This window comes from Epinephelus moara, chromosome 2, assembly GCF_006386435.1.
Source record: "Epinephelus moara isolate mb chromosome 2, YSFRI_EMoa_1.0, whole genome shotgun sequence".
NCBI classification, from domain to species: Eukaryota; Metazoa; Chordata; class Actinopteri; order Perciformes; family Serranidae; genus Epinephelus; species Epinephelus moara.
Genome location: NC_065507.1, coordinates 15,205,540 through 15,227,343, shown reverse-complemented (window position 1 = coordinate 15,227,343; position 21,804 = coordinate 15,205,540). Strand labels below are relative to the sequence as shown.

At 40.3% G+C, this 21,804-nt stretch overlaps 2 protein-coding genes across 3 annotated transcripts in view; both read left to right on the top strand.

Annotated features, from left to right (window-relative positions):
- Positions 1-503: 503 nt before the first annotated feature.
- cul3b (cullin 3b) lies at positions 504-18,740 on the top strand. The gene is made up of 16 exons (XM_050063476.1): positions 504-779; positions 2,922-3,119; positions 7,257-7,370; positions 8,829-8,989; positions 9,423-9,537; positions 10,235-10,463; positions 10,913-11,058; positions 11,740-11,916; positions 12,372-12,542; positions 12,896-13,003; positions 13,569-13,693; positions 14,558-14,654; positions 15,196-15,330; positions 15,560-15,746; positions 16,138-16,283; positions 17,499-18,740. The coding sequence occupies exons 1-16, from the start codon at positions 717-719 to the stop codon at positions 17,628-17,630; spliced, it is 2,304 nt and encodes a 767-aa protein (XP_049919433.1). The 5' UTR covers positions 504-716; the 3' UTR covers positions 17,631-18,740.
- Positions 18,741-20,471: 1,731 nt separating this feature from the next.
- LOC126401931 (protein FAM124B) overlaps positions 20,472-21,804 on the top strand; it is an 11,381-nt gene continuing 10,048 nt past the window's right edge. The window contains exons 1-2 of one of the 2 annotated variants that reach the window (XM_050063497.1): positions 20,473-20,905; positions 21,315-21,346. In XM_050063497.1, the coding sequence (XP_049919454.1) occupies positions 20,835-20,905; positions 21,315-21,346 (103 nt within the window). In that variant the 5' untranslated portion in view covers positions 20,473-20,834. Of the gene's footprint in view, positions 20,906-21,314; positions 21,347-21,804 lie in introns of both variants that reach the window. The other variant, XM_050063506.1, reaches the window with a different exon arrangement.

The following is a 21,804-nucleotide window of genomic DNA, read 5'->3' as shown; positions in this document are numbered from 1 at the left end:
TTGACAGTGTTAGGCTATATTACAGTAAAATAAGATATTGTTATTGTTGCATTAACATGTAAGCAGTAGCCTACTTAAATGTTGTAGTTGATGGAGGTGGAGGTGATTTTAACCAGTGTGCACAATAATACATCACATTTTATGAGCTGATAACACAATATTTCCCTATGAGAGATAGTCTGAAGTGTAACATCAACTCAAGTAAACTAAAAGTAAATTAGCCCACAATTGAAGTACAGCTAGTGGAGTAATTATACTTAGTTACTTTCCATCACTGGTATTTTTTAGTTGCTATATATGGGATTACTGCTCTTCCTTGACTCTGCTTCTAGTGAAGAAGACTGACTGTACAATATAGGGAACTACTGAATAAACCGTGTAATATAAATAGTCCTTGCTGTACTATATGTGTGACAAAGTAAATTATTGTAAAGTACAGGTGTAACTAAAGTTGAGAAATTGTTCCAAATAATTACTTTCTCGCGTGACTTGGAGTGCGTGAGCTCTGCGCAATGAGAACTGCAGGTAGTCCGCCATTGCTGTATGAAGAACTATCGGATTTGGCGTTTGGCTGTCAACAATAAACTTGCGGTGCCGGGACGCGGAGCTACGAGGTCGAGTGAAAGCTCGTCGGCTGCTCCATAAACCAGTAGTCACCCCCGTCCCTCCGTGGAGAATACTTTCATGTGAATACAGAGCCCACGGACGAGGCAACCATGTCCAATCTCAGCAAAAGCGGCACCAAGAAGGACACCAAAATGAGGATACGGGCCTTTCCTGTAAGTGCACACCGCAGTAGGTGCTCTGCCTGCCCGGCAGGCGGTGACGCGATCACCGTGGTCTGGGCTGCTAGCTACATGCTAGCATGCTAACAGGCTAACCAGCTGAGCAGCAGACTTGGTACCTATCCGTAAACAAAGTGCAGCCGTCAAATGTATCAGTCGCCCCCACTCGTTGACGGCCGGTTGGGTGCTTACTCTTTTATATTAGCAGCACAGTGGGAAGTTTAATTAATCACTTTCATTGTCTTTAACGTTTAACTGCCTCACAACTCCCCAAACGTTAGCTAGCAGCGACATAGCCGATGCTAACGTTAGCCCTGACTCTTGACACTTGTTGTTTTGACTGCTTTTGGCTTTCTTATCAAATGCATGACGTGTTTGTGTCTGAGCTTTAAATGACCAGCATCTGTGCGCTATAATGCAACCTATATTTCCACATGTATGCAAAAACAAGCAGCAACGTTGCTAAGGCTGCAGATGGATGCTAAAAAAGCCCAAATCAGTCAACCCAACGTTAGCTTTGGGTTTGCATTAATAGCAATATCATTGGTAGATATTTGTGTCGTTTCTGTCTTTATTTCAGTGTTAAAATCATGCTTTAGTGTTCCTCCCCTCGTCCACCTGGCACTCCCTTTGTTTGCAAGTCACTGGTAGACCTCATTTATGAACTGACCTCATTCTGCTTAAACTGAAATTGAGTCTGTCTGTGACTGGCTGAGTGAGACTGTACATTAACCAGATACTTGTTTTGTTACTCCTCTATGACTAATTGAGTAATTACAAGTTGTGTGCAAGTGGCCACACATAGCTAACTTGTGATAATACAGAGAGGACCTTCACACATGTGAGCCCAGTCCTGACAGACTTGCTGGTAGAGCAACATCTTGACATGCATGTGTTTGGGCTTGTCTGCTGAGAGGGAGCACACACTGTTCCTCCTCCTTAGCTGCAGCACACATTTGTAGTCTTCTCCTTTGGCTAACATACCTTTGGCTATTGAGATGTCCACGGGAGCATCTTAGTCCAAGCTGGTGCACCACAGCTTTGTGCTGTGCAGAACTACATGTTTTCAACCATTGTCAATAGTGGCTGAGAAATAAAAATCCTGCTCCTGCATTTTAAATCCCATTTGAACTCACAGTAGATTTCAGAGCACATAAGTAATGACTGTACAGCCACATGCAACATTTAGAAATGTTTCCTGTTAGCAGATACAGCTATGCAGAACTGCAGTCCAGCAATATCACAAATATTTGCATGCCTAATTGTTCCTTAAAGTTTGACATTAACTGACTGACCTATATAATTAAAAGCCCTTACTCAAAGTGTATAGATACCTCAGAGAGCTGATTTTCTAAGAGCAACTAAGGAGGTTGCTCCAGTAAAGTTTTCTTTGGTTTAAGCCTTTCTGGGGTACACTGCCTAACCACTATCCCAGCAATTTGCTGGCTTAATTGGGCTTTCAGCCAGATTTGCAAAAGGTAAACTGAAAGAGGAAGAGTGAAAAGGAAACAGTGATTCATTCAAACTAATCAAAATGAACCAACATTACCTTAGATGCAAACATACCAGCCATATCACATATCTCAGTATTTCTAAAGAAACTGAAAGTTGCGCCTTCGTCCTCAACACACTGTTGGTACTAAGAAGTTGAGTCTTTTCTTGCTGTGTGAGTTTGTGTTAAATACAACTCCTGTTCACGGAGTCAAAATGTGCTGGCATGGCAACGGCAGTCGTTGGAGCTTTTAATGTAGCTGTCATCTTAGTACATTTCTGATGTAAGGCAGCTTTTTGGCCTAATTGATTCTTCCAGGTAGATCTGTCTTTCAGGTTTAATAAAACTCCTCTCTTGTTTTCTATAATCAGCAGATAATGAATAATTAATTGTGAATTGATTATTATAAAATATTATAGACCTTTACCAAGCTTATGGTTATCGCCAGGGACCAATACAGTAGACGATTTATTCCGCACTCCAGCTCCTGGCCCACATTTCCAATGCAGAATTTGAATCTGAGGACAAAACTACACAGAGGTGAAAGTTTTTAGGAACAGCATCAATCTTGGTACTAAGTTTTGGTACAAATAATCACAGGCGTTATTCATCTTATTCAACCCATTACTGGCTGCCTTTTGCAGATGACGATGGATGAGAAGTACGTCAACAATATCTGGGACCTTCTGAAGAATGCCATCCAGGAGATTCAGAGGAAGAACAACAGCGGCCTGAGCTTCGAGGAACTGTACAGGAACGCCTACACAATGGTGCTCCACAAACACGGAGAGAAGCTCTACACAGGCCTACGGGAGGTCGTCACAGAACACCTCATCAACAAAGTAAGGCTAACACAGATCGCGAGCATTTGCAAAACGTTAGGCGTGATTTTATTTTAAATTTTGGGAATGCACAGGCAAGGTAATTAGCCCTGTTGAAAACACATTCATAAATCCCTAAAATCTCATAAATCACTGTATCATCAGCAAGCAAATATGCTTCTTTCCTCTATCAAAGCAAATTATAACACATAGAGTGGTGCCCCCTTTTAGGGATGGTTAATTTGCCAGACACTTAATGTCAAGTGATGCCATGTGGCTCACAGATTGAATTATAACATGCTTTATGCCCCAATTTTTTCGTTGTGTTTATCATGTATTTGACTGCTATTTAACTTCAGTGCATAATAGATAATTATCAGTACATATTTGTCTTTAATATGAGATACTCCTGTGAAAATGTATGATTGGATCTCAATCTAGAAATGCTGGAATTATGGTTGATCTACAGTGACAGTGTGAGATACAAAGAAAATTGACATGCATAGTTTCTACAATAATTAATTGAATCGTGGAGCTGAATTTAAGATGGACAGCCTCTGCTCTGTAGCCTACTTGGTGCTTAACAGAATCTGTCATAGCCTTCATATTAAGATTCATATTACTGTGTAGGCTGTGTGTCATCTTTTAAAACAAAGGTATAACCAGAAACCATGAGCTGTTTCCATTCATGAGTAGCCTTGTGAGGGTGAGTGAGTATTAAATGAAGTTAGAAAGCCAGGGAATACAATTTCAGATGTTTTTTTTGTTGTCTTATGTAATGGGAGATTTGTACACTCTTTAAGGATCACTCTTTTTGACAGATTCCCCATTTCTGTGAGTGGCTCCAAAGTGCCCATGTTTGTGGATAGGGTCCTTGAGTTGTAATCTTGTTCTGGGTTTTCAGCTGCATGAGGCTGGTTATCTTTCTACAAGCCTTTCATTAAACAGGCTTTGCCTTGTTTGTTGCAAGTGCAGCAGTATGTCTTTGAATGGCACCGTGACAGAGCACAGATTCTTCAAACTGGACATTTAGTTGATTTGTTTGCCTGGAGAAATCCATTGTAAGTGAAATGGTAGACCTGTCAAATGTCAGTGAATTGGATTATTTTGAGCAGCCTGTAAAAAAATGCAACAGCGGTCCAGTGCTGATCCTGTAACTGTGAGATTAATATGTTTTCAAATTCCTGCTGATAACTTCGAGAACCCATCAGTGAATGTTTTTCCCAAGCTGTCACTTGCTTTTTGTTGCATATAATTAGTAACAAATTAAGCTTGGCCGTGATTTCTGTAGTGAATGCTTCTGTGCTGCTTACAGTGCTCAGACACCCAACAAGCAATATTTCAGTAGCCTGCTGTTGAACAGCAGCCAGATGGTTTTACAGCTTAATTAAATGTACATTCTCAACTTGGCAGGTTTAGTAAATTAGCAGTCAGGGAATATCAACAAGTGGCAGTTCAAAGACAAGAGAACTGACACCTGTGTATGTTTTTATTATCTTATAATGATCCAAATATCACTTTCAAAGAAATACAGTATTAATGGTTCTCGTGCAGCCTGAAAATCTACAAACTTAGCTCCTCTACGTCAGCTGGACTTAAGCATTAAAAACAACTCAAAGATTATGATTTTCTCTCACATCTCAACTGTTAAATCTGAAAAATATATTTTACAATATATGTTCATTATTATTGCTATGCGACAGTCACTCTGCTTCCCAGTTTGGTTAAATAAATTATCTAAGGCCCAATTTTTGCTGGTATTCTGATTATTGGCAGAAGGATTTGGAGATGAGAAATTTCTTTTAACAATGACACTGTTTGAGTTTACACTCTCAGCTCAATTTGCTGCCGGGCACTGACGAGGCGGCTAGAACAGCAGGTGAATTTTGAAGCCAACATAAAAGAAGCGACAGATGAAATTTCTCTAATTTAATCTTGGCTGAAGAAAAGCTTAAAATCCTGCCTGCATTCGTGCATGTCCGTTCATCCACAACCAGACCCTTCACTGAAAATATTACAGCTGCAGTTGGTGACTTTTATGAGAAGAAGTTTTTTGTCATATGGGCTGAAACTGTCACTGTGTTCTGAAAGAAGTACACGAGACAGATAGTCTGTGAAAAAAAAAACATGCCCCTCCTTCTCCTCCTACAGCTTCTAACTGCATTTTGCCAGAATCGACTGCAGCTCACCAAAAACAATCAATCAGAGCCGAAAAATCTCTAACGCAGCTGTCAATCATGTCAGTCATGTCAATCATGGCTCATGAACTGTGTTCAAACTGTCAATCTAGGCAGTGCTGATCAAACATGAATCAAGATTCTGTAACTGCATTGCCTATTTCTCACATAAAATGTTTTCAGAAACATATTTTAGTGTACTGTTAGGCTGTGAATGAGAGTTTGCTCTGGTGGGTGGGTATTGTTTTGGCTTGACTGTTACTAACATGTTGGCCAGGTCACAAACTTTCTCATTCACAGTTAAATAGTACACCGAAATAGTTTCTGAAAACATTTGAGGTGAGACAAAGGCAATGCAGAAATAGAATCTTGGTTTGTACTTGATGAGTGCTGCCTAATTTCACAGTTTGACCGCAGTTCACAAGAGATTGACATGATTGACAGCTTGGCTCTGATAGGTTGTTTTCATTCATGTGCGGCAATACCGTTAAAAGTGCTACAAGGCAATAGAGTAGGTGGTAGAATATGTTTTTTGTCACAGATTATCTGTCGCAACTCATCCACTACAGGCATCAGCATCATGTGTAGTGAGTAGGACAGCAGTGCTGGAGCTGGCACCAAAACGACCCATAATGATCATCAATTATAATCATATGTTCTGCATTTACTCTCCCAGTTAGAAAACCAACAAAGCAATTGTGCTTAGGGCACAAACATGTTTTATTTATCAGAGATAACAACTACGGCTTTAGGGTTTTTTTCTCTACGAAACCTCTGGCCTTCATGGTTAACTCAACTTCCTCTGTTTCCCCTGTTACTCCAAAAGACGTGGCAACCGCCTCACATAAAGTCTTCTTACTCGATAATATCTAATATCTAGAAGCTAATGTATGAAATCACACTCATGTTTCAACTTAAGTTATTAACAGTGGTCCAATATAGTTTCATAATTAATAGCAGAATCTGAATTTTCAAATAGGTTTTCATATCCAAGGGATTTGCCTTGGTATTGTAGTGCATAACCATAAACATAGTTAGAGAAAATAAAGAAGATTAGCCAGAAAACAGTGAGAAAATATATAAAAATTAACAATCCAAATATATATAAACTATATATATGTGTGTGTGTGTGGTAGAGCTGTATAGTTTGTGGGGGAATGTGAAAAATATTAACAAAGAATGAGCAAAAGTTCCCAGTCTGAAAAATATGTGCAATACAGAGATAATATTCCGAACGATGTGTGTTGCGTCAGTGTAATGCATTGAGACAGCTGCAGAGACTGCGTGTTACTGTAAAGTTTATATATTACAATCATTAAACACAAGGTAAATATATGTCAGCTGCTGTAATTTAGGTATTGTTTGATATAATGCACCTGCAACATTAGACACTCTCAGAACAGGTGAACATAAGAGCAGCTTCATTTTATCAGCACCAACCAAAAATAGCAACCTCATCATTACCTTTGTAAGTAAGCCATGAGTGTGCACAATGAGTCTTTGATTTAAAGGCATATTCAGAGTCATGGCTTTGCTTCCATCTTGCAGCTCGACATTTGATCTGGTTGTTAATAAGAAGATGTCAGTGAGTCTGTGAGGGTTGATCTTGTGTATTGGAAAGTGCAGAGGCGACAATTCATCATCTCTGTCCAGAAGAAGAAAGAAGGGGAGGTCGGTGTGCCCTTAAGAACCTTTCTCTACAGAGACGTTTACAATGCTGAGTCACACTGCAGTGTGACTATTATCAAGCTGTTGTATGCCTGACTAGTAGAGAAAGGTACTAAAGAGACAGCAAAGTAGGGTCACATTGAAAGACTGCATGAACAAGAAATCACAAAGAAAGTGTCAGCTTGATGCAGGAGCAGTTTTTTCTCTTCAGCAAGGCGTTAGAAAGTTTTTAGACCTTCGTCAGGCACTGTGATGTCAATAAAACTTGGTATAATATGCCCATCTCATGCATGTGTGTTTGTTTCCCTCAAAGGTACGAGAAGATGTCCTAAACTCTTTAAACAATAACTTCCTTCAAACCCTAAATCAAGCCTGGAATGACCATCAAACAGCCATGGTGATGATCAGAGACATTCTGATGTATATGGTGAGTAGCTGATGTGTCTGGGGATTCTCAATGAACACATTTACACAGCTTTATAACAGCACACATCAGTGAGGAGAACACAACATGATTATAAAAGTTAATACAGGTCATTATTTAGAAAAACTTCAGGTACTTTTTATTCATATGTGCTCTGACCAAAGAAAGACTGCCCTCTGTCACAGCGGTGTAGCTTTATGTACACATGTAGATTCAAAGTGGTAAGGAAAGTTTACTGGCTGAGCTACAACAATAAAAAACAGCACATTCATGTAATGCTATTTGCCTTCATTCTCTAATGTATTTAAAGTACCCATAAAACAGAAGTTAGTGGGTGTTTAGGTTCTGTAATGTGACCAATGAAATGGAAAATTTTAGTGGTGTACAGTTACAAAAGGGATTTAAATCAAATCCTTCACATTTGATTGGACTGCCAAAAAGTGGGAGGACTGTTTGCCTCACACTCACTTCCCTCGCCGTTAGATCAAGAGGAGGACGAGGGAGGGTTGAATGAATTAGACCTCAGCCGCATTGTTTTGGAAATAAAAACAAAGGTTTTGCCCACAGATATCCAAACACACATCTCTCTCCCTATCTCATATTGCTCTGTTAGCTAGCTACATCCCACAAACTTTAAAGTGCGTTTTTTTTTTTTTTTTTGGTGTGGGTAGGTAGTCACATTTGATGGGATGAACTTTTGAAAACGCCTGTGAGTGTAGGATAGGTCATCAAACATTTGAAACTGTTTTACCTGCTTTTAGAGAAAGGGAAAGACAGAAACTGTGATGTGATGTTGATGTTTTTCTAAGTATATTTGGCATATAACAAGAGATAAATGATCAATTAACACAGGAACACAGAGTTAAAACTGGTAAAATGTATTTTTCATTTCATGGGTGTTGCTTATTACTCTTAACTTCTGTTATTACCACAGTAAAATAAGACTTTTGTGATTGTATTGGTAACTGTAACACTGGTATAATTACATCTGCTTTGGCATCAGTTTTTGGGACATAAACTTGCTTTCAGAGAATGGGTCTTAGCAGGATTAAATTTTGTGCAGAGGGATTGTTGTCAGTGCAAGAAATTGTGTGGAAATACACCGTGGTCGTATTTGCATATAAATCAACAGAGAAGCGTATTTAAGTGTATTTAAAAATGAACCAGAAACTCTTTAATGTGTCGTTCTTGCTGAGTCATTACTGAAGAATGAAAAACACCAGGTCTGCTTTACATGATAGCAATATCTTAGTTGTTGTGTTGTTGTGTCAGTACATAAGTGAGATATATGAAAGCTGTAGGCAGGGTCTGGAAGTCAAAATTAAATGAAATTAACCATGGTACCACATTAAGTATCACAACACTTGAACTGAAACCCACACACCCACTTTAACCATATAAAAGATTATATCCAGTGTTGTCCAAGATACTAATTCTCCTTTTTCTGTGTTTATCCCACAGGATCGAGTGTACGTACAGCAGAACAACGTAGAGAACGTCTACAACCTGGGTCTTATCATCTTTAGGGATCAAGTGGTTCGTTACGGTTGCATCAGAGACCACCTTCGACAGACCCTGCTGGACATGATCGCACGCGAGAGGAAAGGGGAGGTGGTGGACAGGTAGCCAAAGACTCACAGACAGCATTGATTGCATGACAGTTTAATTAGTCGCCAGCTAATGTTGAGAAGTTAATATTAATTTAAGTTGCACATAAATTGGGGTGAAAATGGAATCAACATCCTTCATGTTTAGTCAGATAATTAAGGAAAATGTTAAATAATCACAGGGTGCGTGCTTTTGGCATAAACAATGAAAGAGCTTCAAAGTACATCTGCTACAATTAAACTTCCTGGGATGTTCACTGAAGCAGCCTCTGGCATTATAATATGTGCTTTTGATGTGCAAATAATCAAAAGTTCGATGGCATCCATAGTGAGTGGGAAATGAACATCCAGATATATTTTTGTTGTTGTTGTCTTTTTAGATATCGCATTTATTTTCTTTTTAATTACTGATTGTGCCTTCTGCATATGTCCTTCTTCTCTCCACCAGGGGGGCCATTAGAAACGCCTGCCAAATGTTAATGATCCTCGGCCTTGAAGGAAGATCAGTTTATGAAGAAGACTTTGAAGCGCCATTCTTAGAAATGTCTGCAGAATTTTTCCAGGTTTGTGAGAGAACATCATTTCTCTGACTCTTCACTGTATAATCTTCTACTTGGATCCTTATTATCTTGGCTACTTGCCTGGGTCCAGACCTTTGAGTCCGCCCACTCTACCGAGTTGACTGATTCATCTGGCATCCTGACATTAAACAGAGATGTTCGGTTAAAATTAAAAATGATCCAGTGAGCGCTGCAGGAGGACTGACACCTGTTGTCAAGCTGTTGTCAAGCTGTTGTCAAGTGATGCGCCAATACCAATGAGGAGTAATAACAACAATGACGACCGCTATAGACAAGATGGCTGCTATTATCGAGGCTGTTATAAATCAAAATGCCTTCTCAATATTGCCCGACATATTAGTTTTTTTTACTTCATTCTGCCCCACTCTTAAAAACCCAAGCAAAACAGGTATGTTGGCATGGCTACGCATCAGTGTGGACTTAACATCCACCACAGAAATCAGTTAGAGTGGACGCAATGCCAGACTAAAGAAGGCAGCGAGCGCTGTCTGATATCAGGCAGCTTGGCTACATCTTCCCTTTTTGGGTTCCATATCAATAAAATTAAGTCTAAGTACAGATGATTCTTGAAACATCTGTAAAGCACGTACATACCGTTGGCCAGATAACTAAAAATGGACAGGAGTTTGAGAAAGATATTGTCTTTTACAGCTTGTAAGTGTTTCTTGTTTTCACTCAGATGGAAAGCCAAAAGTTCCTCGCAGAAAACAGTGCCAGTGTGTACATAAAGAAGGTGGAAGCCAGAATCAATGAGGAGATTGAGCGGGTGATGCATTGCCTGGATAAATCTACGGAAGAGCCTATTGTCAAGGTGGTGGAACGAGAGCTCATCTCCAAACACATGAAGACGATCGTAGAGATGGAGAACTCTGGCCTGGTGCACATGCTCAAAAACGGCAAGACAGACGGTAAGAGTGCTGCAGTCCTGTGCTGCTTGTGCTTCATGTCCTAAGCATTTGTTGCTGATCATATATTTAAGTTAAACTTAGTTAGTTAGTTAAATTTCATGCTTCACTCCAAGATAAATGAGAACCCAAAATCCCCAATTCTCTTTAATAAACTGTTTAACTGTCACTCGCAAGAGATTTATGTTTTCCTGGATTGGTAACGCAGTCACAGTGTTTCCCTTGCTGACGTCACACACGATAAGATACAAGGAATGTAATTTTGATGATTAGATTTAGATGAAGATGTCTGTAGCCTCAGTGATGCCATCAGAAAATATTTTTACATCAGTACTCTCAGAGGTGTTTCAGTTCACTCTGCACCAATAAGCCTATTTCTGAGCAGATCTCATTGGTCGGAGTAGATTTCTAATATGTGTGCTTGTGTGTGTAATCGTGCATATCCATCACAGATTTGGCGTGCATGTACAAGCTGTTCAGCCGGGTTCCCAACGGCCTGAAGACCATGTGTGAGTGTATGAGCTCATACCTGCGGGAGCAAGGAAAGGCCCTCGTGTCGGAGGAGGGAGAGGGGAAGAACCCTGTAGACTACATCCAGGTAAGATGAAGGGGCATCAGGACACATTAGAGTGCAGGGATGTTACTGCTCAGTCGTGTGAATCAGCGGGATCATGTTGTAAAATTTTCAATTAATTTGCTTCTGCAGGAGTAGGAGGATGTTCTGATAGTACACACGCTCTGCTGAAGCACACTGTAACCTTTCAGCCGCACATATTTTAGGTGAATGAAAGAGATCTAACCTTGTTAGAGATCATGGAGTAATTTCCACTGGCTCCGCACGCTTTAGCACACCATTGCGTGCCGAGCCTTGACCGTAAAGTACTTCCATAGCCTCCCGGCAAAGCATAACTGCTCTGACCCCCTGCGTTTGTGGCCACAAGCCATGATGGTCTCTGCCCTCAACCACACTGTGTCACTGCACTGTGCTGAATAACATGTGAGGTCATTCAGGCCACTAGAGAGCAGGCACTCGTTTAAAAGTTATGTTCATCTCCCAGTGCTTTTAAAGCTCCTGTGTGAAACAGTCTTGTGGTTTGCAGTTCCGCTCCGACATTCCTGCTCTTACTCTTGTCAGACCGACAGCCGCGTGACTCTTTGTTGATGAGACCAGCTTTCCTCTGCTGTAGCTACTGTCGGAGCTGTAATTGCAGCGTTAAGCTACTGCTAATGTAAGCCGCTGCTGTGTTATCCCTAATCACCCCTGTCTTCTTTCCTGCAGGGTTTGCTGGACCTGAAGTCACGTTTCGACCGTTTCCTCCAGGAGTCCTTTAATAATGACCGGCTCTTCAAACAAACGATTGCGGGTGACTTTGAGTACTTCCTTAACCTCAACTCCCGCTCGCCTGAGTACCTCTCACTCTTCATTGACGACAAACTGAAGAAAGGAGTAAAAGGGGTGAGCCCTCTTAAGGATACATACTCTTATTTTAGGACACGCCGCAGATGTTACTGTCCTGCTTATAGACTGTTTCCAACATTAACAGTCTAGATGGGCTCTTTTGTATTTCCTGTTGGAATGTGTCGCAGTATATGTGAGTGACAGCCGCTGACAAGAAGTAATCATGGACCCATGCAGTTGCCTAGCAATGCAGTTCCAGTTAAAGTGTCTATTCTGGATTTGATAACACGCCGCAACATAAAACCACTTAGATTTCATGCCAAATCTCATATCACCCAAACAAGCAATGCTATTATTGTTTGTATTATTTATCATATACAAGTAGGGAATATCCTAATCAGTTGTAATGTGTAACGTGTTGGAGTTGCTGTGTATCAGATGCAATGGGGAGTCCAGAGGCTTTATCAGATTGGCTCTGTTTATGACCTGCATCATGTTTTTTTTTTGTCCAGTTGACAGAGCAGGAAGTGGAGTCTATACTAGACAAGGCCATGGTGCTGTTCCGCTTCATGCAGGAGAAGGACGTGTTTGAGAGGTACTATAAGCAGCACCTGGCACGCAGGCTGCTCACCAACAAGAGTGTCTCTGACGACTCTGAGAAGAACATGATCTCCAAGCTCAAGGTGAGCAGGAGTGTGATATAACCAGGCTATTTTCTTTGAAGTGCAATAATGAGATTTCAGTTGAGATTTTGGTTGAATGAAAAATCTTGAGAATTGGTCATCTAGCTCCAATGATTGTTTGTTGTTGTTCCTGTGCTTTATAGCTGCCTGTCCAATCCAAAATATGCTCTCAACATTTTTCACATCACTATGAAATTTTCAGTGTAATTTGTAGAGTCAACTTGTGTGATCTTGTTAACAGGGTGAAGGACATGCTGTATCAAATTCACAAAGAATTGTTGACCACCATATGACTGTTGATTCACTTTGAATAGCTTTTGATTAACTAAATGTGATCCTTCCTTGTTGCTCAGACTGAGTGTGGCTGTCAGTTCACTTCTAAACTGGAGGGCATGTTCCGTGATATGAGCATCTCCAACACCACCATGGATGAGTTTAGACAACATCTACAGACAACTGGGGTGAGGAGACGCTGCACGCCACAACTCATTCTGTCAAAAATAATGAGCCCATTTGCGATCTGTAATCAGTACATGGCTGCTTGACTGACTGAGCATTGCTGCGTTGCTCGGTTACATAAAAACAATTATGCATCTAACTATCCATATCCTGGGAATACATGGTGCTAATTTCTGACTTGTGCGGTGCTGTCACATGGTTTTTAGTCACCAGAGACTCCGACACTATATCTAATTTGTCATTGTGGTTTGCTGAAGCATGTTAGAAATTAAATGTTAAGTGTGGAGTATGAATATTAATTATTTGTGTGTGTTTTGCTTAGTCATAGCTTAAAAAATCCTGTTTTTTCTCATTTATCTAAATTATTGTTTCCTTAAGAGGTAATCAGTGATTTGTTTCAGATATAAAGCACATGTCGTTATTTTTCGTCTCACTTTTTTTAAACTCAGTTTCTAACCTTAATTGCACCAGTAAAAATGGGCGTACTATAGTAGTGAGCTACAGGGTGTCATTGCATCAGTGTAGACTCAAACCTGATTGTGTGTCTTGTATTTTTTCTAACTTCAGGTGTCTCTTGGAGGGGTTGATCTCACTGTGAGAGTCCTGACCACGGGATACTGGCCAACACAATCAGCAACACCCAAGTGCAACATCCCCCCTTCACCGCGACATGCATTTGAAGTCTTTAGAAGGTCAGTCAGTGTCACACTTGAGCCGCGTTTCCACCAAACTCTTTTGGTATAGTACCCTTAAAACCAGAACGTAACCTGTACCTACATGTATCTAAACCCTGGATTTGTATCTGCGATCTGCGTTCTCACAGCAGACTACTTGTAAACATAGGCAGAGTTGTTACCATATAGAAACAGTCGCACCTCACTGATCATTCATGGATTGCACACCGATCTTTTCAGAACAAAAAAGAGCAGGAGTGTTTACAGTCCCTGTCACTGTGGGGTATTTAAAAACAGCAGATGTGTGCATTGAGTTGTTTCAGAGCAAGAGTGACAGTTCCCTCTCGACAAATCAACAGACTGCAGTGTTTCTAGCTCCATCTTTTACTATCAGATCAGTGTGTGAGGTACCTCAGCAGAGGAGCAATGAAAAAACAAGATGGTATGGAGTTGTTTTATTGGTACCATCCACAGCTTTTGACACTGGAAAAATAACTGTTGTAATGTGTAACGAACTGAAGTGGACTGCTTGGTGGAAACGAGGCTTAGGAGTTTATTTCTTATGTGTGAATGGTTTCATAACAGCACTCTGTTCTCAGTCGAGGGGTTTCTGAAATGTGTGATGCAAAATTAACAGTCCTGAAAAGCCACGTTATGTTTTGTTACAACCAGAGTAACAATCTTCTTAAGTTCCTGACCTGTTCTTGATGATATAAGCTTGTGTCTATCCCTAGAAATAGAATTATCATAAGTTGATGCCATGCTGTATTTCCATGCTCTTCAGGGGCCTGCTGCATTGAGTGCCAACACTTAAGTTGAATTAATTTTGGTACATTGACTCTTCTTAAATGTTTGCCCAGAGTGACTCTCCTCTGCTTGTAGGTTTTATCTTGGTAAGCACAGCGGCAGACAACTCACACTGCAGCACCATATGGGCTCTGCAGATCTAAACGCCACCTTCTACGGTCCAATCAAAAAGGTACGTGCCGCCTTATTTCTAAAAAGCTGCATGCAGTGATTATGTCAAAGAACACAGTACAAATATCTTTTGATAGGACAGTTATGTGTTGCGTAACAAACAAACACAGACATTCTAATTTATAGTGTCATGTAAATTTACAGTGGAACAAAATAAGTTTTGTTGAAAAGTTTAGAGGTCTGAAAGTTTCCCTAAGAGGTGTTTTTAATTTTCAAAGTTTACTTTTAAATGTAATGTGTCTAAAAACACCTTGTAACATCAAAGTGAATACAAAGAGTAATGGATGCAACTAAATGTGATTAATATTTGTAAAAACAACTCAGTAATTTTACAGAGAATGCAAAACTGTCAAGTTATTAGCTCTGGTACACTGTCGTGTCATTTTTTTTAAGTAGTTGGGATGCTTTTCTATTGTGAAGATGATTTAAGTTATTTGAGTAACAAGGGAATCTACATCTTTAGGACTACACATGATTGCTTGTGGGAGGCGATTCTGAATCATGTTCTTAGAATCTAATCTTTCGTCCCAACATGTCAAAAGGAGGATGGGTCAGAGGTCGGAGTGGGAGGAGCTCAGGTTACTGGCTCCAACACCAGGAAGCACATCCTGCAGGTGTCCACCTTCCAGATGACCATCCTCATGCTTTTCAACAACAGAGACAAGTCCATCTTTGAGGTACACAGCTTAATACCTTACAGCCCTATGCAGTGTCATAGTATGTTACGGTTCCTGTGGTTTGACAAAAACAGTTTGCTGTGCCAAGAAAGACAAACAGCCAGTTAACTGATAGTGAACAGTTTCAGCAGGAGCAGGTACTTCTAATACAAGTTTCAGATTCCTGCTCTTCTCACTGTTACGTCTCGCTTATTATTTTATCATGAAACTTGATCTTTGTAACCTGCAGGAGATCCAGCAGGAGACGGACATCCCAGAGAGGGAGCTGGTGCGGGCGCTGCAGTCTCTGGCCTGTGGGAAGCCCACTCAGAGAGTTCTCACCAAGGAGCCCAAGTCAAAGGAGATCGAGAATGGCCATGTGTTTACAGTCAATGACCAGTTTACCTCTAAACTTCACCGTGTCAAGATCCAGACAGGTACAAAAAAATCATGTTTCTTAAGGGGTACAGTAACATAATGCCTGATTTTGAATTTTTGACAGATTGTTACACATTTTATTTGTTGAACGTGGTCTTGTTCTTTTTGAAGATCTAGAACAGTTCATAAAATTGCAGCACTGAACTGTAATGCAGCTCTAAAGACCGGGAAAGGTATTACAAAGCATTAATGTCATGTCATATTCTAATCTCATGGTATTCAGTAATCATTTAAATGCATAAGCCCCATGTACCACAGTAAAATAAACTGAACCTTTCACCTTGTCACAGTCAAATTACTAAAGGCACATATTCAGGAAAAGGACATGTATAACTTCAGTCTCACTGCTTGTCCTTTACATTTTTGTGTCCTTTGTTGTGCACCACCTAGTGGCTGCTAAACAAGGGGAGTCAGACCCAGAGAGGAAGGAGACACGGCAGAAAGTGGACGACGACAGGAAGCATGAGATCGAAGCTGCCATCGTTCGTATCATGAAGTCTAGAAAGAAGATGCAGCACAATGTTCTAGTAGCAGAGGTCAGTAGGCTGAAATGTTTTCCTTTTTCTCCCACATAAGCATATTCTTCCTATGCACATCTTCTTCCTTTCAGTGAGCTCCCTGGTGATTAACTTTGAGTATGATTTACAAGAAGTGGTGGTGACTGACTGGAGTTGAAACTGAACACCCCACACAGTCAATACAAGGAAGTCTTGCTAAGATAGCTTCTTTACATATGACGTCATGCATCAGTGCGCTGTCCAGATGGAGGGCAGGCAACTGGAGGCAAAGAATACCAGCACTGCACAAATGCCTAGAAAGTGAGCTGATTACAGCCGTTGAAATCGATCAAATAGGTAAAAAACAAGGGACACTGTAGGTCCCAAAAATAGTAGGACATAAAGGGGAGGAGTTTAAAAAAAACTCAGAGAAACATCGGCAGATGTGGATCAAAAATCTCCATCTTAAGTCTGAAGGAGCGTAGTCAACTAATGCCAGATGTTAAAGTCAAAGCCACGAGTTGGATGCAGTTAACGTCACAGTGTGCTTCAACAACCTCTCCGTGTTTTTAGCCACGACACATATTTCTAATGGCGTTTCACCAGACCTCTGGGAGCAGTTGGACCTAAGTAGTAGCTAAAGTTGGCTAACATAAGCTAGTCATGTTGGCCTTACAACGGTACATCTATGTACAGAGTCGAAATATAAAAGACAGTTATGTTTAAGCACATTTAGTCACCCATCGTCAACCCAACCGCACACAGAATAATTACTGTCCACTAGACTCTTGTATGCTGTCATTGGCATCCTTTAGTAACGTGAAGAGGTCTGGAGGATGAGGTAACTTGTTATGACAATTGTTCCCACATCAGGAAAATAAGGCTAATTGTGTGAAATAAATCACTTTTCCTTGTTTTGTACGGATCACATCCAACCTGAGTTTAGTTCATCCAACCCTTATGTATGTAGTCATGTTCCTCTATTTACAGTTCATGCAGTGTGTGGATTTATCACTTCCTGCCCTCCATCTGAATTTTGAGCATCATTCTAGTCACATGATTTCAAACAAGCTATTAAATAAAAATGCTTTACATGTTACCTTTCTTTTGATGGCAGCCTGTCCACTATATTGTAGGAGAGCAGAAAATGAAAGCAAAAGATGTAAAACAAAGTGATGATCATTGTGAGAGCAGTGATGACGATGATGGGATGAAAAGTACTGATTTCTCGTATTGTTTTTCGTGTCTCCGCAGGTCACACAGCAGTTGCGAGCACGATTCCTCCCTAGTCCTGTAGTCATCAAGAAGCGCATTGAAGGACTCATTGAGAGGGAATATTTGGCACGAACACCAGAGGACCGCAAAGTGTACACTTATGTAGCATAAAACACGTGAATCCAACGAAAGCTAACATCGAGTTGAGAGAAACTGAGAGCCTTGGTTTTTTTTTGTGGACTGCTTTGCATTTGAATGAACTCGGAAGTGCTTTCATCATTGATTCTGGGAAACACTGGGAAGCTTAACTTTTCTTCCATAGAAATGTGTAAAAAAGAAAAAAATCGTGCAAAAGATGGGGAAGTTTTCTAGCAATATTAGATTTCTTCTGCTGAGAGAGATGAAAGGAGGGGGATCTAGTTTTGTATAAAATCATGTTTCTTGTGGCCTTTGGAGAGAATTGGGCGAGCCTGTTTGCCAATTTACTGCGTGCTGTTGAGAACGAGCGTAAACATGTTACAGCAAACGTGCGGCTACACGGAGACCAAGAAAACATTTGAATTCACTCCCCTCTTTTAAATGTTGATGTCAATGTGTTATGTTTGTTTTTTGTGGCACATTGATGGCTGTACAGGTTGACAAGACACTCTTGGCCTTTTCCTTCCAGAGGATTTTAAATTTAAAGCGAAGGACAAAGTGTTAACTGGTACAGACCTGGTTTACAACAGCAGCAAAAGACATTTTGAGTACTGAAGAAAACATGAAGAGTGCTTAATTTATGTTGCAACTATGTCTGTTTTTTGAGGTTGTTTTAATGTCTGATATGAATTAAGTGCACCTCACATAGCTGAAATATTTAATGCCATTTTCAATATTTTGGCCAGGTCTGTACTAGTGGTTAGAGAGATCAAGAGCTGTAGCTTCACAGCATGCTTTTATCTAATGGATCAATCAGGGGAGTATGACGCATAAAAGCTCCATAAATGGTGTTTGGTCTCTCATGACATTTTTTACTTCAGGCCTGCTGTATGATCGGCCAAAAAAAAAAAAAAAAAAAAAAAAGATTTATCTCCTCTCTGAAACGGAAGGTTCCTTGTGGTGCAGCTTACAAAGATGATTTTTTTTTTCCATTCTTGACTGCATTTTCAAATGGGTGGAACCAGTCTAGCACCATGTTCTAATGTGTACAAATTGTAAAATAATTATTGTACTCACTGCAAAGGTGGATTGTACAGGGCCTTGTTTTCATCATATTAAATGTAGAATAAAAAATTAAGGGATGGTTTTATTTTGTTCATGTGAAGGCCTTGGCAAACATCAGAAGTACTGGCCTCTAACCATAATTAAAGCTTAGCTTAGTGTTCGCAAGAGGAACTCTGGAGGCCTCTTAACAACCTTGTTTACTGCAGTATTTTCAGTGCAACTCTTCTTCTTTCAGTTAGTTTTGTTGAAACTGTTTTGGGCAGGTGTAGAATTAGCTCAGTGGTCATTTTGGAGGCTGCAGATGTATTATTTACAATATTTATTCTCTGATATAAAATGAGTGAACAGGATTTTAGACACTACACAAGCACCACAAACTACAGCCCTCAGAATAACCACAAAGTTGAACACCTCTCCCAAACAGTTCCAACAAAAGCGTTGGTAACCTTTATGTTAAATGGAGCCTCGTCGTGTTCAGCGTTAACTCCAAAACTAAGACATTTCAAAATAAATAATCACATAGATAGACAAAATGTTTAACACAACACAGAACCTTATTATGGAGCGTTATTTTGTCCTGCTAATTTATGGTTCGTTTCAGGTCATTTTTTTTTCACAACTGAAGTTTCTATTTCAAGATTTAATAGTCAGCTCATTCAGTCCAAAGTCTGCCCAGCTGGTCTTAATTGACGGACAAAGACTTGAGGATAAAAAGTTGTATAATGGAATAAAATGGCACTGTTTATTGAAACCTTAGAAAAAAAATAATCACAATTATCTGGATTTTAAGCATTTATAGCAGGGGTGTCAAACACACGGCCCGGGAGCCAGAACTAGCCCGACATGGTCCAATCCGGCCCTTTAGATGACTTTTCAAACCAGATGTTGATGCTCGTGAAGGCTGAGAGGTTTTAGGAGCAATTTAAACAATGAGCAGCTACTTCCTGTAAAATACTACCTCAGAGGCTTTTCACCCTGACCAGAATACAGCTCTCTGAAATAACAATGAATACTTACTGTGGTCAAATTTAAAGACATTGAACACATTGTCATCCAGCAGCTTCAGTACAAAAGAATCTGTATCAGACTTCTACCTTAAAACAATATTAGTGGAACCCTGCTGCTAAAGCACTGACAAAACTTAAGATTGTAAATGGTTTATAAGGCAGGGGATGACTTCACCTGCTTCTTGAGCAGCTTTTACCATAGCAGAAAATAATGAGAAAATGCACATGTAACAAAAGTGAGAAGTAGACTGACTGAATTTGACGAAAAACTGAGACATATTGTTGAATTTGCACATATTTTGGGGGGATATTGCCGGCTATTCATCATTTGTTTTGTAAATGGATGAACATTGTCAGAAGTACTTCCAGATTTTGAAGGTGTTGTTATCTATAGGTCAACATGCAGTGGTTTTGCTGGATCAAATTGGGCTGTATGTGGCCCCTGAACTAAAATGAGTTTGATACCCCTGATTTACAGGATTATTTCACAATGTCATGGTTCAATGGTATATCTCTTTATTCATATGACTTTATTTTATGCTGTGATGATCATTTGTTTAATGTTGAAACCTCTGAGTCTCCATACATGAGGGTAGGATGTGTTGTTATACACAGATTGAATGTATGTGACATGTAAACATGTCTTTCACAGGTCGTCAAAACGCAGTGTGCCCCAAAAGCGAGTTTAATGCTCTTAACAGGGTGTTAGAGGCTCTCCTCCATACGTCCCCTGCACTTTTAAATCTGTCCACCCCGTCTGGACTGTCCCCTTTGTCTCCTCATATTGTTAGACGCATGCCATCTGCTCCGTGTTATTATAGGCGGCTTTAGATTGAAAGCAGCACAACTTCTGCTGCTCCCTTTCGCCCAGACTTCCTCAGTAGCTTCCTAAACATAGTCCAGCATGCATTTCTTCCAGACTTAACAGAGGGGGGCAGCTCCAGTGTTTTTTTTCTTTCTTACAATACATCCAGAGCCCATATTTTAACATAACGGTGTATGGTTGCCCGGTGACGTCAGCGTCCCAGCCAAGGAGTCCCATTTTTTTGGAGCAGCCTGTGGAAAGAAATCAAGCAGGATGCTTTTCACTCTCAGCCCGCTGTGCTGCTGACTAACTTTCAGTGCAGATGGCTCAAAGTAGTGTGAAAGGTGAAGCAACCGGACGATGATTCGACGAGCGGCGGTGTTGAAGAGAGCCGACGATGGAAACGTTGACTCCGGAGCTGAAACTGCCGAGTGAGTCAACCGTTTGTCTCTTGGCTAGCTTACGGAGGCTAACGTTAGCTAGCCAACTTTTAGCCGTTGTAGCCACAATGGAAATTAATTATAACCAAGACATCATATCACAAAGAGGTCAACATTACAACCTAACAACTTAACTTTTACTTTAACCACTTAGCACTTCACTATAGGTGCTTGTAGCCGCTGTGCTCTTTATGGTATTTTCTCATTAATTGTTTTTTTTAAAGCTCATGTTAGCTAACAACAGATAATGTGTTGTCATGGTGACCACAGGGGCACGTTTCCAAACCAACCACCACAAGATGGAGACAGATTTTTGTCTCTCCTCCAGCCAGTGTTAAACCCCCAAAACCGTGTTTGTGAGTCAGTAAGTCATATGCCTCTTATTATGTGTTTTATTCAGATCTGACTGCAGCAGGATGTCTTCATCTGGCAGTGAGTATCTCCTGTAATTTAAAATTGTACTTTTATTTTGTATTTGTTTTACCTGTGGTGTCATTATCTTGGTCATGTGATGGCCTCCTATTGGTTCCTGCTACTATATAGGTGGTGCCATACCTTTGTTGTGTGTTTTTTAAAAGCCCTGACAAAACACATCGAGTCAGAAACTTGTCTTTCTGTAAGTTTAATTCAGCATCTGCAAATGGTCTCACAACAAACAGCCAAGAATGAGCTGAGTGCAAAGGTAGAGCCCTAACACAGGAGCACTTTTAGGGTGTTTTCACTAGGGGTGTAACGGTACACAAAAATCTCGGTTCGGTACGTACCTCGGTACACAAGTCACGGTTCGGTTTTTTCGGTACAGTAATGGAAAAAAATAGACAACTATTAAATATCTTTTACTTATTGGTAACCTTATTAAAACATACCACCACAGCAGTTAACTCTTTTTA